This window comes from Echeneis naucrates, chromosome 16 (assembly GCF_900963305.1).
Source record: "Echeneis naucrates chromosome 16, fEcheNa1.1, whole genome shotgun sequence".
Classification (NCBI taxonomy): Eukaryota; Metazoa; Chordata; class Actinopteri; order Carangiformes; family Echeneidae; genus Echeneis; species Echeneis naucrates.
Window position 1 is genome coordinate 10,215,532 of NC_042526.1, and position 20,103 is coordinate 10,235,634.

General features: G+C 40.9%; 2 protein-coding genes across 2 annotated transcripts; one reads left to right on the top strand and one right to left on the bottom strand.

Moving 5' to 3' along the window:
- Nucleotides 1-210: 210 nt before the first annotated feature.
- LOC115056772 (ELKS/Rab6-interacting/CAST family member 1) lies at nucleotides 211-16,823 on the top strand. The gene is made up of 20 exons (XM_029523481.1): nucleotides 211-358; nucleotides 1,631-2,368; nucleotides 2,508-2,696; nucleotides 5,392-5,683; nucleotides 6,538-6,665; nucleotides 6,804-6,878; nucleotides 6,948-7,103; nucleotides 7,202-7,369; nucleotides 7,607-7,774; nucleotides 7,907-8,044; nucleotides 8,221-8,361; nucleotides 8,514-8,654; nucleotides 8,773-8,966; nucleotides 10,137-10,272; nucleotides 10,364-10,495; nucleotides 11,424-11,584; nucleotides 11,777-11,924; nucleotides 12,501-12,596; nucleotides 13,611-13,796; nucleotides 13,961-16,823. The coding sequence occupies exons 2-20, from the start codon at nucleotides 1,826-1,828 to the stop codon at nucleotides 14,096-14,098; spliced, it is 3,330 nt and encodes a 1,109-aa protein (XP_029379341.1). The 5' UTR covers nucleotides 211-358; nucleotides 1,631-1,825; the 3' UTR covers nucleotides 14,099-16,823.
- Nucleotides 16,824-17,277: 454 nt separating this feature from the next.
- On the bottom strand, nucleotides 17,278-19,876 carry LOC115056594 (F-box/LRR-repeat protein 14-like). The gene has a single exon (XM_029523150.1). The coding sequence runs from the start codon at nucleotides 19,314-19,316 to the stop codon at nucleotides 18,105-18,107; it is 1,212 nt and encodes a 403-aa protein (XP_029379010.1). The 5' UTR covers nucleotides 19,317-19,876; the 3' UTR covers nucleotides 17,278-18,104.
- Between the last annotated feature and the right edge of the window lie 227 nt (nucleotides 19,877-20,103).

Below are 20,103 nucleotides of genomic sequence, written 5' to 3' on the forward strand. Positions count from 1 at the left end.
ACCAATGAATTGCGAAGCGATACCTTCTAGCTCTTCAGTCATATTTATTCAAAGCAATGTGTCTTTGTCAAAATTTCAACAGGCCTCCCTCAAATCCTCTCACTGTCAGCTCGTGACCGCGCGTTTAAATTTCAAGCGTGGCGAGAGGGACGGTCGTGGGCGCGCACAGGAGTCTTGACGTCACTGAGGCGCCCTGGCTCTCCTGAGCCGCTGGTCCTGCTGGTGAAAAGATGGGAAAATCAGATAGACATCTACTGAGTAATTGACGTAAAATGACCGTTTTTGCAGCTGATTTTTATCCACTTGACAGAGGATTCGTAACTGGCACCAGTTTGAGCTCTACCCGACTACGAGAAAGGTAGTTTGCATGAGAAGGGTTTCTCCACTGGCTATTGTGTTACCGAGAAAAAAAAAATAGTGGTTCTGGTTGACCGTATCAACTGGCTGGACAAACCTCCATCTGTCAGGTCGAACTAACGCTAAATGTGTGAATTTGATATTTAAGCTCCTTTTTCTTATATCGAGTGGATTAACAGCTCTGTGAATGAAGAATCCCGGGTCACAAAACGAGAATCGGCTCACTGGAGGAGGGAGAAAATGGATATGGTTTGATATGGGTGTCTCCAAAGCAGACCCTGTTCGTTGTCATTATGATTGTGAAACAAATGGTTTATTTCTGCCTTAATGCGTCACAAATTGACACAGCATTTAACTAACTAATCTCATCGGGCATGTTACTGTCTTTGTGTCAGGGTATTACTTCAATTTGTGCAAAAACATTACAAGATGGAAGAGATTTTTCCCTCAGTGTCCACCATGGACCAATCCCCTTTGCCTCCCTTGCTAGTTTCAGTCCACAGCGTCAGCACATTGAAAAAATGATTAATTTATTCCAGATTGCGTCCTCCGGGGGAAAAATGTGTCCGATCTCTGCAAGTAAAACGACAACAACTGTGAGGTAAAACGTATTTAACCGCAAAATGTGAACCTTAACTGTTAGCCGGTATGTTAACGGGACGCTAGCTGCTAGCAAGGCCACGCAGACTGTCTGGTTAAATTGCTGTGGTGGAAATTCAGTGTAAAAGAAAACGTAAAACCGAGAGAGAAAAAAACAACAACAAAAAACCCAGAAGAGCCTGTCCGGCTCACAAAAAGATAGGTGAAATATAACTCCTGTAACGTGAGATAAAGTTTACACTGAAATGCTCCTTACCAACAGATCCAACGTTACACTATCCAGGTCAACCTCTGATGAGGATAAACCCAAATCCAGTGGCTCTAAAGCATTTCCACATCTGCTTACAAGTATATATTTGAATTACCGATGAGGAAAGACTGTACTGAGGGATTCCTTCAGGGTAAAATATTTATTCTTAGGAGTGAATCTTTTTCAGTTACATAACTGTCTGTTTTGCAGGAAGGAATCCAGTTAAGACTCATTTTCTGGAGATAGCTAGAGACCGTCAGTGACACTCACTGGACTCTGCATGATAAAGCCATTGATTTATTTAGGCTTGATTAATAATTCAGTTGTCTTCAGTCTTACATTGTCCATTTTGACTATTCATTCATAACAGCTAATGTATGTATGTTGTGAAGTTTACCAGAAACAACTGTGTCTTCTTCGCAGATTTGTGTGACACTGGCTTGCTCCTGTTGGAAGGGGGAAGACTTTTTTTTTTTTTTTTTTATCATGAACATTGTGCTGACTATCTCCAGTTGAAACAGGGTCACTGAAAGTTACAGCCACAGAATAAAAAAAAAGTATATAACAGACATTCAACGTCATACATTTTTTTTTAGTCAGCTCCATTTTTATAAGAAGATGTATGGTAGTGCCCGCTCTGTTGGCAGAGGGGATGCCAACCATAGTGGAGGGAGAGATGAAGGGGGAAATATTAACCAGGGATCTGGCCGTTCTCCTCGCCTTCCCCGCTCTCCTCGGATGGGGCACCGTCGTACCAACAGTACTGGAGGCAGTGGTGGCGGACCTGGAGGAGCAGGAGGCAAGACGCTTTCAATGGAGAACATCCAGTCCCTGAATGCTGCGTATGCCACCTCAGGCCCAATGTACCTGAGTGACAATGAGGTTGCCATGGCAGGGGACCACATTCCTAAAAGTGGTGGGACTGTGACAACCATGGGAAGACAAAGGGTGACATATGGGTCGCGGGGTAGCAGTGGAGTGGTGGCTGCAAGCACTCCCAACATCTCCACCTCAGCACCTGCCAATGCTGTGTTGCCAGCAGGCATGATGGCAGGTGATGCTCTAGCTTTTGGGGACCACCACATGGCCTCCACTGTACCTCATTCTCTCAGGCAGGCGAGAGACAACACCATACTTGACCTGCAAGCCCAACTTAAAGAGGTATTTTAATGATGTACTCTCGGTTTTCCAATACTCTCTAACAAGAATGTGGGAAATGTCAAGGCTTATTTTCTAGGGTTGATTTACTATATCACAGTATCTAGCAATAATGTGCTACTGTTTTATCCTGCTCTGAAAGGTACTACGTGAGAATGAGATGCTGCGACGGGAAGTTGAAGTTAAAGAAAGCAAGCTCAGCTCCTCCATGAATTCTATCAAAACCTTTTGGAGCCCAGAGTTAAAGAAAGAGCGAGCTCTTAGGAAAGATGAGGTTTCTAAGATTGCTGTCTGGAAGGAACAATACCGTGTTATTCAAGATGAAGCACAGGTGAGTGTTACCTTGTTTGTTTTTTTTTTTTTTTTTTTTTTTTTTTTGGTGAGATTGCATAAATGAGTTTGAGCACATATCTGAGAACAAAGCTATCACCCTGCTTGAGCAGAGGTGTTTGACTATAAACGTGCATTTTACAGTTTTTCAGCTTTATTGCAAGCATGTTTCCCCCTATCTTGTTTCTTTTACTACATAGGTTAGAATTTGAATGTCTAGTTAATCCTCTTATACACAGCTTATATTCTCATGCCTAACATATGAGAGAAGCCGTAAATATAATGGCTGCATTAGCATGGATGTGGTGAACAGGATCAAACTGTGTAGTATGTGCATATGTAAAACTAAGTATGTTTTATGTATTTTCAAAACTGCAGAAAAGGCAATCTTAAAAATGGCCTTCAATCATGGAAAAGTAGTAATAACAGTACACAATTATTATCTGCCTTTCAACAATATTGAACTAAAAAGTAGGACAACAGTGATTTACCACACATTATAATGACCAAGAATCTGATAAATACATGTTACAATTGTTTTTTGTTTTTTGTTTTTTTTCCTACAGAAATTTATACCAAATCTTCAGAATTCAATTTTTCTCCAAAAAGCTAAACTCACTTTAAATACAAGTGGTAAGAGTAGCCTGGGTTTAGATGGAAGAACACTTACAAGAGTGATGGTTTCTATATGTGGGATTACTTTTGAGATTACCAGAGATGAGCCCATGATATGATATTTCCTTTTTCAGTTAAAGCAGGTTTTTTCTCCCTCCAAAATGAGTTGCTATTCATCCAACTGACTTCTTCATTTCTGATGCAGTATCCCATCACTTCAAGTACCCTGTATTTGCCATGATTTGTTATGTCAGTTTCTCTTTTCTTCTTCTCTTCCTTAGCCAGATTTTAAGCAGCATTGTTACTCATCAATGTGTGTAGCCCTGCACGCATGCGTAGACACTGTATGCACATATGTAACAGGTGAATATATGCCCATAAAATCTATATTTAAACCTGCTGTTTTGGTAACAGCAAATTGAGTTTCAGTAATGAAGAGCAATAGTCTTTGTTTTCCTGTGATTCTTAATGGTGGGGCTGACCTGTGTAATTTTCTGTTTCACTCCTGCTGATTCACAGAATCACATTGTGGACTAATTCCTAGTAATGCCCGACTAGCACAGGGCGAATTAGTGGGTGCTGTAATTTAAAGATGTCAGCCTTAACTCCCATGCTGGCACATGTGCAGCTGAAAGCGTAGACACAGACACTAAAACAGTGCTTAGCAAACTGCAAGAACATAGATCCAATTAATATTGGCAGTTGTGTGTTAATCCTCATGTGCATGTGTAGCTTTGATGCATTCATGTGGTTGCCATACTCATACATTCACTAGTCTTCGTGCTTTCAAATCCCAATTACAAGGCTATTCTCTCCATCATGATGAGTAAAATGTCTTATAATCTACATAGTGTTTGATAGAATGACAGTGACATGGCTGTCCTCTGTTTTCTCATTGAAGAAGCTCAGATACTTATTAATCATCAGTTATTTCTTAAATAAGTACAAGTAGTAGTAGTAGTAGTAGTAGTAATATAACAATAATAATAATAGCTAAATATTAGTAAACACATGGGTCAGAAATCGCTTTCAACATAAGATGTTGTGAAATGCTTGTTTTATTAGCTAATACACAGTAACAGTAATGTTCTTGTACCAGATACAACATTTAAATGATAAGATGGAGTTTTAAGAAAAATTCTTAACCATTCAGATGTCTATACAGCTTGTCATTAAGACTGAATGTTTAGATCACTTAAGTTAGTTAATCATGTCTGCTATGCTTTGTCCTCTCTCAAATGCCTGACTGTTATCTCTCCTCAGGCAGAGGTTGAGAATATAGGGAGGGATGGTAGAAGGGGTGTGTGTTTCTGTGTGTGTGTGTGTGTGTTTGTGCGTGTGTGTGTTTGTGCTTGTCTGAGCATGCATCTGGCTGTGTGTATATTGGAGGGTGGATCAGTGCAGTCACAGCAGTGAGTCAGCCTTAGTCACGGGGTGGAGAAGGTGATGGAGGGTGTTAGTTAAGAGGAAAGGTGAGAGTATTGGTGGGAAGAGAGAATGAGAGCAGACAAGGCAGATGAATGCTGTGTATGAAGAATAGAAGTGTGTGCTGGTGGAAGAAGGAGAGAATGACAAAGGAAGGAAAGGGAGGGGGAGGACTGAGAGAAATGAAGGCAGACACTGACTTCTCTCTTTGTTCTGTCGTCTGAAACGCTCACAGCTGGTTCAGACCAGAGTGCAACGCAGCCTTGTGTTTCTGTCTCACAGCAACCATGCCAAGTGTCCGTGGCGTCAGATGCCATGAACAATGCAATACTATGTTGGCCTGATTGTGTTTCACCATTTGTATTTGTCTGGGCTTGAACTGTAACACTGTACATAAAGCCTGGCTGTTGGTGCTGTATCTGTCAGGTCACTGCTACGTTTTCAGTCATGATTAGAGGGTGAATTTTTACTAGCTGCAACCTAATATTGTTCTGAGAATTATTAGATAAACACAGCCAATGGATGCGCCTGTGTTATTCATATTATCAATATTTCAGCACCTCATCTACCTTGTGTAAATCATTTTCTAACAAAGTCTAGCAAAGAGGGTATATAGATGTATTTACCAGGTACACATGTCTTTTATTTGTCTGTAGCATCTCCAGATGACTGTTCAAGCTCTTCAGGATGAGCTGAGGATCCAACGGGACCTGAACCAGCTGCTTCAGCAAGATCCTGCCAGCCAAGGCAGGGACTTGGCCCTGACATCTGAACCAACAGAGGAAAACTTCCGAAGGTTACAGGCCGAGCATGAGAGGCAGGCCAAAGAGCTCTTCCTCCTAAGAAAGACCTTGGAGGAGATGGAGCTGAGGATTGACACACAGAAGCAAACCCTTGGAGCCAGAGATGAATCCATTAAGAAACTTCTGGAGATGCTGCAAAGCAAAGGTAGTCTTGAACTTGGAGTGGAATTAAGAATCAGGTTTATAGGCTTTCCCCTACTGGCCAATACATTCTGATTTGTTCATACTAAAAAAACAAATAAATAAAAAAAGAAAATATTTTTAAAATAATGTCCTGGGGCAACGGTGGAATAGCAGGTAGGGCATGCGCCTCATTAACAGGAGGCTACAAGGTCCTTGTCATAGCAAGTGGTTTGATTCCTGCCGGTGTCATTTACCATCATTTTGCTCTCTCTCTCTCTCTCTCTCTCTCTCTCTCCCCCCCTTTTCCTGTCCCACTTCAAGTCCTATCAAACCAGAAAGGCCACCAAAAAAATAATAATAGTGTGCTGGCTTCTCTCAAACATATTTGATTACAGTAAATTGTAGACTCAGATTATCACGGAGAGTGGCTGTACTTCTTACTCGTTTACCTTCATTTAAACGGCAAGCATTTCCCCTGATGGCCAAATATGGGTTTCTATTCACCATAAACTGATCATAATGATGCCCTAAAAACCCAAGAATGCCATTTGGGTTGATTTTAAAAAGTGCTTCCATCATAGGAGTTACTCAGAATAATTCAGTGTTATAGTTTCATTGATACAAAATACTGAGATTGTCTCTACAACATGGAAGATTAAGAAGAAAACACAAGAGTGATTTAAACCCATTAGTTTAAATAAAACCAGACTACCAAATAAATTAGAGTTACTCTTAAGTTCTGTGTGTAGCCGTTTGGTCTCAGCTCCTTTGTCAGCCAGTGCAAGTTAATCACATGGCTGATGATTGTAGTTCACTGTAAAAAGACTTTCTTTTTCAAGACTTCATTTTGATAACCAGATGTCTATGTTTTGTCAGGGCCTTCTGCAAAAGCATCAGAGGAGGACCAGGAGCGGACCAGGAGATTGGCTGATGCAGAGATGCATAGGCATCACCTTGAGAGTTTACTGGACCAGAGAGACAGAGAGATTTCTGCACTAAGAGAGGTAAAGCTCAATACAACCATGAGTAATGTGTGCCTGTTTCTATTGTTATGGTATTAACTGTTTATTGTCCTATCTGAACATCACATAGACACTTAAGTTTATCAATATGAGCAACATGCAGCCTCTTTGACTTAACAGGAACTTCATCGTCGATTTGAAGGAACCCCCGAGTCCACCAAAACCAAGGCTTTGCAGACTGTCATCGACATGAAGGTGTGCATTTAAATATATGCGTGATGATGTGCATGTAGTGCATGTGTTAATTCCTCTCTATCACCCAAGGATGCAAAGATCAACTCAATGGAGCGGAGCCTGAGGGACATGGAGGAGGAAGTGCTAATGCTGAAATCCAATGGACTTCTGAGCTGTGAGGAGCGTCAGGAGGAGATGAAGCAGATGGAGGTTTATCGCAGCCACACCAAGTTCATGAAGAATAAGGTCAGAGACAACATGGCATTCAGTGTGGCTAAACTGCGGTAATACTGTATTAATCTGTGTATGTCTATATTTCTCAATCTCTGCCTTTTGTTTTTCAGATGGAACAGGTGAAGCAGGACTTATCCAGGAAGGACACTGAGCTACTTGGTTTGCAAACAAAGCTTGAGACACTCACCAACCAGTTCTCAGACAGCAAGCAACACATTGAAGTCCTCAAAGAGTCTCTTACAGCAAAAGAGCAGCGGGCTGCCATCTTACAGACAGAGGTACAGCAAATATATACTTTTACACTTTATACACTCAGAGAGTGTAAAAGGTGAATACTTTTTTTTTTTTGCAGTGAGGGGAGAGATTTTTTTCCCTCCTACTTTAGAATGATAGTAATACAGAAAAAGTGCAAATTTACCCAAAGTAAACAAATCTTTATTTGCTTTTGTCCATTTTTTTTAATAAGGACACAGTTACAGTGTCTGGCTATAAGTTCTCTGTCTTTTCTTGGCCAGGTTGATGCCTTGCGTCTGCGTTTGGAAGAAAAAGAGGCAACTCTGAACAAGAAAAGCAAGCAGATACAAGAAATGTCTGAAGAGAAGGGCACACTTAATGGAGAAATCCACGACCTCAAGGACATGCTGGAGGTCAAGGAGCGCAAAGTTAATGTTCTACAGAAGAAGGTGATTTGCCCTACAAGTCATTAAAAAAAAAAAAGTTGTTGTTTGTTGTGTGAAATGGTTACAAAAATGAGAAAGACTGCATGTCCTGCAGTCTGTGCATTTGACTGATGGTTGTTTCTGTTTGCTTTATAGATTGAGAATCTACAGGAACAGCTGAGGGACAAGGAGAAACAGATGAGCAGCCTGAAGGAGAGAGTGAAGTCTTTGCAGGCAGATACTTCCAACACTGACACTGCTCTCACAACACTAGAGGAATCTCTTGCAGAAAAGGTGAATTTATGTATTCACTAACTCACAGACTAGTGCTTTAGCTTTCATTTCCAGTAAAAGTCAAATGTAAACAGTGCCATAAACTTTTTTTTTAGTTTTTTATTTGTGTTCATTTAGCAAAAATATGTGTTGAGTTAACTTTATGAAGATGTGTTATTTCCTTTACCTCTAACTAGGAGCGCATCATTGAGCGTTTAAAGGAGCAGAGAGACAGAGATGACCGGGAAAAGACAGAAGAGCTCGACTGTACAAAGAAGGAACTGAAAGAGTTGAAGGAGAGACTGAGCTTACTGCAGGGAGACTTGTCAGACAGAGAGGTGAGAAACACTTCCAAAAATATATGTTCACACAAAAACCAGCAAACTTTTGTATACTGTATTGGAGCTAATGCATTTGCAGTCTCCAAGCTGAAACAGGCATACCTATTCTTTTATGCTCATGCTTCACGTGTGGGTGTATATGTTTGCAGACCTCACTGTTGGACCTGAAGGAGCATGCATCATCCCTGGCCTCCTCAGGTCTGAAGAAGGACTCAAAACTCAAGAGTTTGGAGATCACTCTGGAACAGAAGAAGGAGGAGTGCCTCAAACTAGAAAACCAGCTCAAGAGAGTACGCTGCTTCGCACAGCCAGGATGTGACAAGTTTATCATAATGCAATTCTGCTTTGTTTTTTAATTAGTTTTCTAATCAAGAGCAGATTTCTAAACAGCTTTGTGTCTTCTTTCAGGCTCAAAATGCAGCGCTGGAGGCTCAAGCTAACACTGAGTTGGCTGAGCGCATTAGAAACCTTGAGCAGGAAGTGGCCCGCCACAAAGAGGATTCTGGGAAGGCCCAGGCTGAAGTGGACCGCCTACTGGAGATCCTTCGGGAAATGGAGAATGAGAAGAATGACAAAGATAAAAAGATCAGTGAGCTAGAGAGGTGCGTGCAAACATGCATGTAAAATAAATCTCAAAGATGTGGACTTGACTCTTTGGTCAAACTCTGTTCCCTCTCTATTCAGAAGGTAATGAAACCTTGTCAGTTTTTTGTGCCTCAGGTCTCTGATTGTTGGCACTGAAAAAAGTATCTTCTCTAATCTTCACAATGTAGAGATTTTGTTATGTCTCTCAAATGGGTCTTTTATGTAATCTTTTCTGTGTTGTTTGGCAGCTGAGCTTTCTGCTATCTGTTAGCTTGCGCTGGTGACCACTGTTCTTGTGTTAAGTGATTACATTTTCCCTCCGTAACTTCATATCACCCTGGAGACTGTTGCCCCTGGTACATTAATGATGGATTTTTATGTAATTTGGCCACCTGCCATTTAGCACTTTGGAGGTATTGCTTTGAAGGGTAATTTGGTGAATGTTACAGCTACAGTTATTGATACAGGCAAACAGTCTTTCATTTGACGTTTCTGTGACTGTGTTATCCTGGTGAATTTTGTGAACTGGTAACATCAAAGACACCGATATGCAAGCTCTAATCTTAGTGCTGAGGCATGTGAGGCATCTGCTCTTCCTCTCTCTTTTTTTTTTTTTTTTTTTTCTTCGTATGTGCTCATTTTCTTGGTCTGAGTCTGTTTTTCTCTTTACTGCTTTCTTGTCTTTACACCGGAAATCTCTCTCTACCAGTTTGGCCTCCAGGTTAGTATTTATTTGTTTGTTTGTTTGGTTTTTTTTTTTTCCCCCCTTCCTCTGACATCTTTTCACTCTTTGTCCTCTCTTAACTTCTCTCTCCATTTGTTTCTCTTCATCTCTCGTTACTTAAGTTGTTGTGCCAGAAGCAATTGCTTTGTCTTGACATACTGAAGTCTTACTTTTGTCTTACTTTTGTTCATGCGCATTTTCCTCTTTCACCTTCCTATTGCTTTATTTCACCAATGTCAAATCAAAAATGGACTCTTTGCAGTGGTGTCAAATATTGCCAAGCATCTCCTCTATTTAAACTCTTTATTTTAATTTTTTCCCCCATTATTATTATTATTATTTTTTATTATTATTTATTTTTTATTTTTTCATCGGGAAAAATGCTTTTCTCGTCAAGTAGTACCATGGACTGAGTTGTACATGTACATAAATCCTATTCATGTATCCTATGTTGGACCTTTAGGCAGATGAAGGACCAGACGAAGAAGGTGGCATCTCTGAAGCACAAGGAGCAGGTGGAGAAAAGCAGGAACGCTCGACTCATGGAGGAGGCTCGAAAGAGGGAGGACAACCTGTCTGAGACCTCCCAGCAAGTGAAGGTAAGGCTAATGGTGTATCACTTAGACTGTATGTACCCTGCAATAATATTTGCAATTCCTGGCACTGACATCTTCTGCTCCTGCCCTGAAGGATACTTTGCGTCAGAAGACAGAGCGTATAGAGGAGCTGGAGGAGGCCCTTAGAGAAAGTGTTCAGATCACTGCTGAGCGTGAGATGGTGCTTGCACAGGAGGAGGCTGCTAGGTCACTGCAGGAGAAACAGGTAGGCAATCCTCCCTTTCCCCAGAACACATGCAAAATCATGACACAGCAATATTAATCAAGCCACAGGATCACATCTATGGTTCATACATTTCACTTCTTTATACACCTATCTACAGGATTGTTTGACAAATCTTTCTCCCTCACCTATTTGCTGCCATTGTGGTGTTTCACATCCCTTCCTCACCTTCCTCCTCCTTTCTGGCCTCCTCCTCTTTCTTGGTTCTTTTATCGTTGCTTATGGTTCTCTCTTTTCTCTCTGCTACACACTGCCTCTCAGAAGCACTCACTCAAACCAATGCATGAGTCCAACCTCGCCCACTTTAAGTGGTCTAAGGTATGAGCCCAGTATGAGTGACCTCCATCAGTGAGCAACAACGCTTACATGGGAAGGATACAATAATGGCAACACCTCTGCAGTTGATGTAGTCTGATGCATAGCCATTCCATAAACGTTTTTATGAAATTTGGTTATTTTTTGGTGCCTTTAAGTCATGTCTGCAAAGTGTTGCTGTTGTTTCCAGTCCATGTAATTTTGATGCTACTTTGTTTACCTGTTGTTTCTTTATAAAGCATACTTAATTGGTTCATTCATATGCCAAGTAGCCAATAACATAAAATATTTGGAGATGAATTATTCACTTTTATTCAGTTCCCTGTAGTTGAAGTATATATTGATGTAAGACAGTGAAACCGTTGTGCCTTTTTAAGTAAATAACAGGTAAATGAGATTTAGTGCTGTAATTTAAAGTTACTTGTGTTTTAGTGATATTCTTTCCAAATAGGCCACATGAATTCTGCCCCTGCCTCTTATTAGAGTAGTTTGTACTTTCTTCCTGTATTTTCCTGAAAAGCTCTGTGCTGATGGATTTAGAGCACATGCTCTTACTGTATTCATGATAGCATTGATTGTATGTGTGTGTTCCCAGATGGAGGAGCTGCTGGGGGCCATGGAGAAGGTGAAGCAGGAGCTGGAGTCTATGAGGGCCAAGCTGGCCTCCACTCAGCAGTCTCTGTGTGAGAAAGAAGCCCACCTGACAACCCTTCGAGCTGAGCGCAGGAAACACCTGGAGGAGGTGCTGGAGATGAAGTAAGTAAACTCACGTGCACACCCATTTGGATGGAGCACACCCTATATTATTGATTGCTACCTTCATCTTGTAAAATGTCAGCCAGTTCAATCCCCAGCCGGCAAGATGACTTTGTGCAATGAATTATAAATGATAATTGAGCTATTTACTTGTGTGGTAAAATGCCATGTTGTGTCACCCCCATTTAACAGGCAGGAGGCACTGTTGGCTGCTATCAGTGAAAAGGATGCTAACATCGCCCTTCTGGAGTTGTCCTCGTCTAAGAAGAAGAAAACACAGGATGAGGTGGCTCTGCTGAAGCGAGAGAAGGACAGACTGATGCAACAGCTTAAGCAGCAGGTAGGGAGGGCTTCTCTGCTTCACAATGAGGAAAACACGTGACCAAGACATCTCATCACTTCAGGCCCTTGTATGATCAAATGATTATTTCCTTCAATTTTTGTTGAAAGATACTATTGTCATAACTTAAGATGATTTATTAAAGAGATAAATTTGTATATATACTAAAACTGAAACACAGTACTTGAATATTCATACAGAAAGTTTTGAATGATTGTAGGATAATACACTTTCTGTAGTATATAAATGTTTTTGTCAGTATGATGGATGATTAGTTTTTTATCAGCCCTAAGTCAACTGGGCTGACTTATGCGTGTGTGTCACATATAGTTGTAGTTTCAGCAACTTTGCTATGATTTTTATGGTAATATTTTACACTTTTTTATTACTAGATACTGCTGGGTTATCACCACACCCCCCGATTGCCGAAAATGCTGAAATACTAAAATAAGCAGCTTTATTTATTTCCTAAATAAGCTTTAAATGTCCGTAATGACATCAGGCTTCTGCTCTCTTTCCCCCAAATTTTTTTTGTGATAAGTCTTTGTTTTAATCCTGACTTTGTTGTATTCGCAGACTCAGAATAGGATGAAGTTAATGGCAGACAACTATGAGGATGACCATCTGAAGACTGCCCCTGACCAAATGAATCACAAACCCTCTCCAGATCAGGTATCAATTATCTGGATGATATTGGTATTTCACATTTAACAGGTCTGCATCCGATTTGTTATAGAAGTGATCCTATCTTAAGGGAATTATAATGCTGATTTCATTTATTTATTTATTTATTTTGGGTCCTTCTTAACTTTTTGTCTGTAAGCACACTAACCAAATATTCCTTTCTAATGCTGCGATTGGCTTACCATGTGACTAACAGGATGATGAGGAGGGTATTTGGGCGTAGCCAACCTTTTGACCTTCCCCTCTCTCTCTCTCAGCCATTATGTTCAGAAGGGTGAGCTTGTGTGAAAAGTCAGACCAGTCACACCTTTCTTTCTTCATTGTGTTACTGTGGCATGTTGACTTGTGATCACTCGTGGTTTTCTTTTCATCACATGTTCTTCCTCTCTTAATGTTACGTTGATGGTCATTTTCATCATTGCTTTGCAGTTCTCACCACGCATCCTGTTCTGTAACTCTGGTCATGTATTTGTTATTAGTGGCTTATGGGACAGGGGATCAGTGGTGCGCATGTTTTTGTGTTTTGTGTTTTGATTCTTATCGTCTTACATTAAAGCACCTTAGCTTCTCATGCCTCTGCTCTAAGGCTAATGAATGGCTCTCACATTTTCATTGTTTTTTACTGTTGTACTGTACAACAGAATCAGAAAAGTAAGTTCCTTTTCTAAGATGCTCTCGAGCATCATATAAATAAATAAAAGGAATACATGTGCTTATTATGTACTTGAGTGTTTTCTCTAATGTGAGATAGTGTTGCATTCATAAGCATGCATGTCGATGATGATGTTTTGTTTATCTCTTGTGGGGGGAAAATGTATTTTTGTGTGTGTCATGCAAATAGTGTCTTGTGCTTGTGTCTGTTGCTCAAACACTCAAACAACGGGAGCATAAGTCCTTTTATGGGTGTGAAGCTGAACAAAATCTTTTTTTTTTTTCTCTCTCTCTCTCCCCTCCGCCTTCTCTGTCTCCCCACTTTCTTTTCTTCCCCCTCCCACTCTGTAGAAGATACCCCCTCTTCTAGCCCTTTCCCAGAACCGCAGTAAACTGAAGCTCTACATTGCCCACCTGACAGACCTCTGCCATGACCGGGACCCTAGCATCCTCAGCCAGCTCACCCCACCCTCTCACTACCATGACAGCAACCCCGAAGACTGGGAGGAGGAGCTTCAGAAAATGAGTGTCGAACAGGTAATTGAGGAAGTCTCATGTGCTAAAGCGATAACCTTTTAAACAAACAGATGTTGATATTTTACAAAGAGCATTTATTCTTAGAAATGAAGCAGGATTTTGCAAATGGCTGGATTTGATAAATCTGTTCAAAACGAAACTAATTGTTGCTGTCTTCTCCCCAGTTGGAGCGGGAGCTGGAGGTGTGTGAGAAGGAGAGCGGAGAGCTGCAGGAGTATGCCAACTCTGTTCTCCAACAGATAGCAGACTACTGCCCTGATATCCTGGAACAGGTTGTCAATGCTCTGGAGGAGTCCTGCTGACAGCTCTGACCTCAGACAGCCTGGCTGACTACTGGTCTTCACATAACCTGTAGCTGAGCCCAGGTGCCCTTACCTCCATCTGGTGATGGTCCAGGAAGGAAGTTATGAAGGAACAAAAAAAAAAGCTGGGGCATTATTTCACCCACTGAGCTCTTATTTCTTTGTTCCCCTCGTCCACCCTAGAACAAACTTTCATGACCTCTCGAGTGCTTTCCTGACTCATGTGTTATACTGATGAAATCAAATTAGGGATGTTCCTTCAACTTGGAGCAAATATCAGATTTTCACTGTGCAGGAAGGCATGCTCATTTAATGATGGCCATGCCACATGGTGGAATCGCATTCGGGGAAATTATTTAAAAGGGCCTACTAGAGGTTAATCAGACTTGATGCTCTTGCAATTGTGAACATCCCAAATTAGATTTTTGCTTTTGGGATACTTGAAAAAAATACCATTGGACACCTGTATGTCTGGGACAGGTGCGTTGGTAGAAAAAAAAGATTTGAGATGAAAGAAGCAAACTTTCGCAAAGTCTTGAAGTTTACTGCCAACCTTCCTCTCCCTAGATGGCGTCATTCACATCAGGAATTGCCAAATCAAGCACAGTTACCTCACCCATTTCTATCTCAGTGTTTTACCTCTTTCCTCTCACAAATCTTCAAAGGGATAGATTTATTCTTCACATGGGGCAGGAAAGCACTTTCTGCCTTGGAGAACTGGGGAGCTGCTACATCAAGGGGGGGACGGAAAGGAGTTGAGTTCAGTGTGTATATACCACAGAGCCATGTAGACGCTTGTTTTATGTTTTAGTCAGCGACTTCAAATCGTTGCTGCTAGTGGCCAATCATCACTTCTTAACCAAATACCACAGCATGTTCTCCAAATACTTCCTCTCCGAGCTGTGGATGCGCCCATGTAGCCAGGATTAGGTGTAGGTACTGTCATATGTGGCTGGGTCATTGGCATGAGAGGGGGAACAAGGCCTAACCTTTGATGCGGATCAAAGATCAGAATTTAATTGTTGCACAACATTTTCAATAGATGAGAGAGGGAAGAAAAAGCTTTTTATTCTCGGTGAAGTATTAAGTTTAAGATGGTTTTGCACAACGTCCACTTGTTATTGAGGTATGCAATGTTTCTTTTGAGAACGTTCTAGTGGCCTTGGAGCATGCACAGAAATCAGTACTGGACCTAAAAGCAGGGATATGTATTCCTCTGTAATATTGGTGCTAAGGCATGATGTAGGGAATTTTTGATCTGATCCATTCAGTCTCATCCAAAGTTTCTATAGACATTACTTAAAGCCCGCCTGCTCTTTTGGTTGGCAGACTGAATCATTGAAAAATACAGGCGATGCCCCTTTTTCTTGTGTTTTTAAGATTACTTATAGATGCAAGTGATGCCTCCTTTTACTGTATTTTTTGAAATCTTGAAGCTGAGGTTTTTAATTACTAAGTGCATCTACATTACTTGCTTACAAATAAAAGTCAATTTTCAGCAAATTTTGACTTTTTAGATCAGTTTGTAAATAACGTGATATTTAAAATATAGTGACTGAATAAAGGTAAATAAGTGGAAGGTGTTGTGCGTTCTTTAAAAAAAAACAAACTGAAAAGTTAAAAGAAGTGCAGTTGTCCTTTGTGTCTAATTTTGTCCTCAAGACAAAATGTGTGTGACAGTACTGCCATAACTCGCAGAAAGTCATGTTCTTTAGAGATATATATATATATATATATATATATATATATATAAAAATTCAAATATCAAACGTATATAAAAATGTTTACTGTATGGATATGCATTGAATGTTTGCACAGAATCTCAAAGAGCAAGCTGCTCTGAACAAAAAAAGTGTTGAGTTTGTGTCATCGCCAGAAACTGAGGAAAGAAGTGTCAAAAAAAAAAAAAAAATTGTCAATGTGTGAACTACAAAATGTTTTCAAACAGTGACTGTAATGGGAGAGTACTTTTCTTGCATTTATTTCTAATTGGCTTTTTTTAAATATTTTGAGCACATGATGGTGTAAATTGTATTATCCAGAGATTTCAATGTTGCAGTCTCCTTTTTGCTGTTGTTGTTGTTCTTACCTGTCCTGTCATGGTTGATGTCAAAAGCAGACTGACTCCTAATGGAGTAACCATCATGGCTGCTGTTAATAGAGGAAATAATGTAACGTAACAAAACAGTTGCACACTGCATCAGTATACGTCAAAAAATAGATGGAATTTTAAAATAAACTTTGGGTGTGTGATTGGTTTACAGATAAATTTGGGCAGGTACATTTTTCAAGTGGACTAATAGCATGTCATACTGAACATAACACTTCTGATTTTGGAGGATTTTAGTTGGATGCTTGAGTTTTGTACTTGTCAAAGCTATGAGAATGAGTTTTTCATTCCTAACCCCTTTATCTTTCACCAATGAGTTCAGAGAAAGACTAAGGCATTTTTTTAAGTGTTTTATTTCCCTTACTTTGGCCTGTGTGTCCCTGCCCTTGCCTTAATGTCTCATCTCTTTTTCTCGACTACTTATTGAGGAACAAAGAGCTGATAAAGGGGCATCTGTCAAGTACATGGTAATTGTTTCTTTTCTTTTGCATTTGTACAAGAGATGTAATTGCCTTCTGTCTGTTCGTGTTAAGAATCAAACTGTAAAAAGAAAGCAAAAGACATGTTTGTCAGTTATTTGGATTTTGTATGTATGTAAATAAATAAGTTATAAGCCTTTGTTTCTTTAAGCATCTTTTTTTCTCAAAACAAATTACAGAAATAAAAATGGCATATAAACTATAAATTCTAAAAAAAAGAAGCCAACGTTCATCTAATAAATGTTAACGCACTGCCACAAAGAACATTGAGAAAATAAATTTCTAAGTTGAATTGGTGTTCGTTAAAGCCTTCATGAAAACTCAAATTACTTTTTCATATTTCTGTAACAATTTTTTCTTCTAGAAAATCGTAGTATTACCTGGAGTGAAAGCAAGACAATCTGCATTTTGAGATAATTCACTCAGAATTTCATTTAGGGGTAACTTTCTACATATACATAGAAACTTCCATTAGACTCATATAAAGCTATTTCAAAATGTACACAACTGTAAAAAAACAAAACCCTTGCAGACATAAGGTTATTGTCAAAACTAAAAAAGTTGACAAATTTGTTAAACACACAACTTGACAAGATTGAAACATATTTGCCATCTTTATTCATAAATATCACTACTATGAATATAAAACAATTTTAAATTACTGTTTTTATTTTTTTTTAAACAAATACTCTGACACTATCATTGGAAGCTCCTCAGGAGAAAAACCACTGATGAACAGTTTAAGGTATTGCATATAGCCTTTGCAGCTGTTAATTACTACGCCTTACTGTAGTTGTGTTGATGAACCTCTGACAGAGTAGCATACTGGAACATCTGACACATAGTTATTTCCTCAGGAATACGAAACATAGCCAACTATACATAGGTAAACAAAGACAGACAAAGAGTGATCCACCCACTTCAATTTGAAGTACAATTTTGTCAACAACAGTCATTCAATACAAAAAATATTGGTTACACAAGTAAAAAATACATCAGCCAAAAAAACATTTTATCAAAACTTCAATGCAAAGTAATCCAGACTTTTTAAGAGTTAAAATGCCTATATATTATTCTGAAGTGAGATTTCTTCATTAACAAAATCTCAGTTGGTGTGAGTCACAAAAATATGCAAAGTAATCTAGTATTCAGCAATAGTAGGCACTCCTGTGTTTGATGGGTGAGGTAGCTAGATAGTAAGAACTGTACACTGGCTGAGATTAAACAATGCACCTCAACAGAGAGCACAAACATGAGACACGGCCAGATTAAGAGTGGATATTGCAGCGGAGGTGAACAATATTCCAGTGATCAATGCCGAGTCCCTCTCCTTGTTTTTAGTCACAGTATAGAAAGTAAAATTAAGAAACCAAGCACTGTACACAATGAAACACGTGTATACTAAATGGGAGAGTTCTCATCTTACTCTCTCACTCTCAGTCATCTGCCACAAACCCAGGTTTAACACTTTAAGGCACGGAAGCTGTGTTATTCTCTCCAGACCCCTCTTGGTGATCTTAGTACAACCATACAGATCAATTCCTGTGAGCTGGGTTAAGTGGTCAGCTATCAACTCCAACCCTTTGTCTGTGATTCTCACACACTGTCCAATGTTCAGAGTCTTGAGTTCATGCATCTGGCGCACCATCCTGTTGATGCCATCATCACTGATATGGCACGAGCACAGAGAGAGTGACTTAAGCTGATACAAGCCCTGGGCAATGTATGCCAGGCTCTGGTCCCCAATCTTATCACAGAACGAGACATCAAGTCCAGACAGCCGGAGAGAGCCCATGGCCAGATGCATTATCCCTGTGTCACTGATGTTATCACAGGACCGCAGGTTCAGAGTGAACAGATGGGTCATATGTGACAGGTGGATCATGCCTGCATCCGATATCCCTCCACAGAAGCTGAGGTTCAGCACTCTGAGCTTGTTCAGCCCCTTTGAAACGTGTTTAAGAGAGAGATCAGTCAGCTTCTGGCAGTCCTGCAGGGTCAACTTCTCCAGCGACAGGCAGCCCTCCGCAGCGCTGCGGGTCATGCCAGACAGGTGTCCGATGCCCACATCGGATACATGCCTGCAGCTGCGCAGGTTAAGGCTCTTGAGTCTGTGCAAACCCCAGGCGATGAGCAGCAGGCCTGTGTTGGTGATGTTGCTGCATCCCCCAAGTTCAAGCACCTCCAGGTTTTTGAGGTACTGGGCAATCCTGCCCAGGCTGGAGTCTGTGATCTGTTTACAAAGGCTGAGGTTCAGCACCCGCAGCGATGGGATGTCCTGCACAAAGGCATGTCCGAGTCCGTTGTCCGTGAGGTTAAAGCAGCCGCACAGGTTAAGGCTTTCGATGTGCGGCATCCCTTGAATCACGTAGCTCAGACTTCGCCTCAAGCTGAGGATCTGGACTTTCTTGATCCCCCTGGTCTGCAGGCTGGGGAACAGAGACGGGTTGGCCCGCCGCAGATGGAGCTTGGCTTCCACCCCCCTCCACACCGACTTGTGGTAGGACGCGTCCCTCCAGGCCGCGCACACTTGAGCTACTCTTCCTTTGTCTTTAACGTCCAGATAACTGAAAATAATGGCCAGGATCTCTGGGAAAAGGCACGATATATGCGTCTCCATTTCAAACATGTCTGCAAGTCGATTGCTTTCGATGGCAGAGGTTGCTTGTGGGCGACAATGCGGTCGTTGTTAGCTCGCCGAAACTCTGCAGAAGTTGCTGGCTTGCTCGCTAGCTAACGTCAGCTAGCATATGGGCAGGATACCTACAGCCATTTAGCTTTGTGCGTAACGTAACAAAAACCCATCCATCTCGCAGGAGATAGGAATGCTATCCAATTAAATTAAACGTTGGTACAAATAAACCGATAACAACCTTGGTCCCGTGTTGACAACGTGGATACAGATGCGGGAAACTCCGAAAGTCACTCTATTTACCTAGCAAGCTAGGCTAACCCTGTTAGCTATCGATGGCGTCACATTAGCATTAGCTGCTGAAACTTGTGAGCTTCAAAGACGAAGGAGCTGCCGGTCCGAGCTTTCCAAAACTATTTCTTCTTAACTCCACCTCATCGCAGAGCATACTCAACTACTTTGCTCGTAGAAACTTTCAGCTTCAGGACTGTTTCCTCATACACAGATGACTGCCAGGCTCCTTTGCCTCCTGAAGCATTTCCAGCAGCGGCGGAGCATCCCGGATTTCCACTAATGAATAAACCGACTGTGGCGACTCAAAGCCGGCTGAGACTCTGAGCAGCGGCTCCTACTGGAGGCAGTCAGCATCGTTACTGCTGCAGATTCCCACCACCAGCACCAGGATGGATTACAGATTCAGATTGAAGTGCTTTACATGCAAATTAGAGCAACAGCTCGTGTTGTTCATAGTTTGATTCCTGTTACAAACTAATCAAGTCAAATA

What these genes read in the sequence shown, in the direction of transcription:
- LOC115056594 (XM_029523150.1), bottom strand. Translation starts at nt 19,316, where the DNA reads ATGTTTGAAATGGAGACGCATATATCGTGCCTTTTCCCAGAGATCCTG.
- LOC115056772 (XM_029523481.1), top strand. Translation starts at nt 1,826, where the DNA reads ATGTATGGTAGTGCCCGCTCTGTTGGCAGAGGGGATGCCAACCATAGT. An exon ending in GAGACTTGTCAGACAGAGAG is followed by an intron (nt 8,362 to 8,513) that starts GTGAGAAACACT and finishes ATATGTTTGCAG; the next exon opens with ACCTCACTGTTGGACCTGAA. An exon ending in GGTCACTGCAGGAGAAACAG is followed by an intron (nt 10,496 to 11,423) that starts GTAGGCAATCCT and finishes GTGTGTTCCCAG; the next exon opens with ATGGAGGAGCTGCTGGGGGC.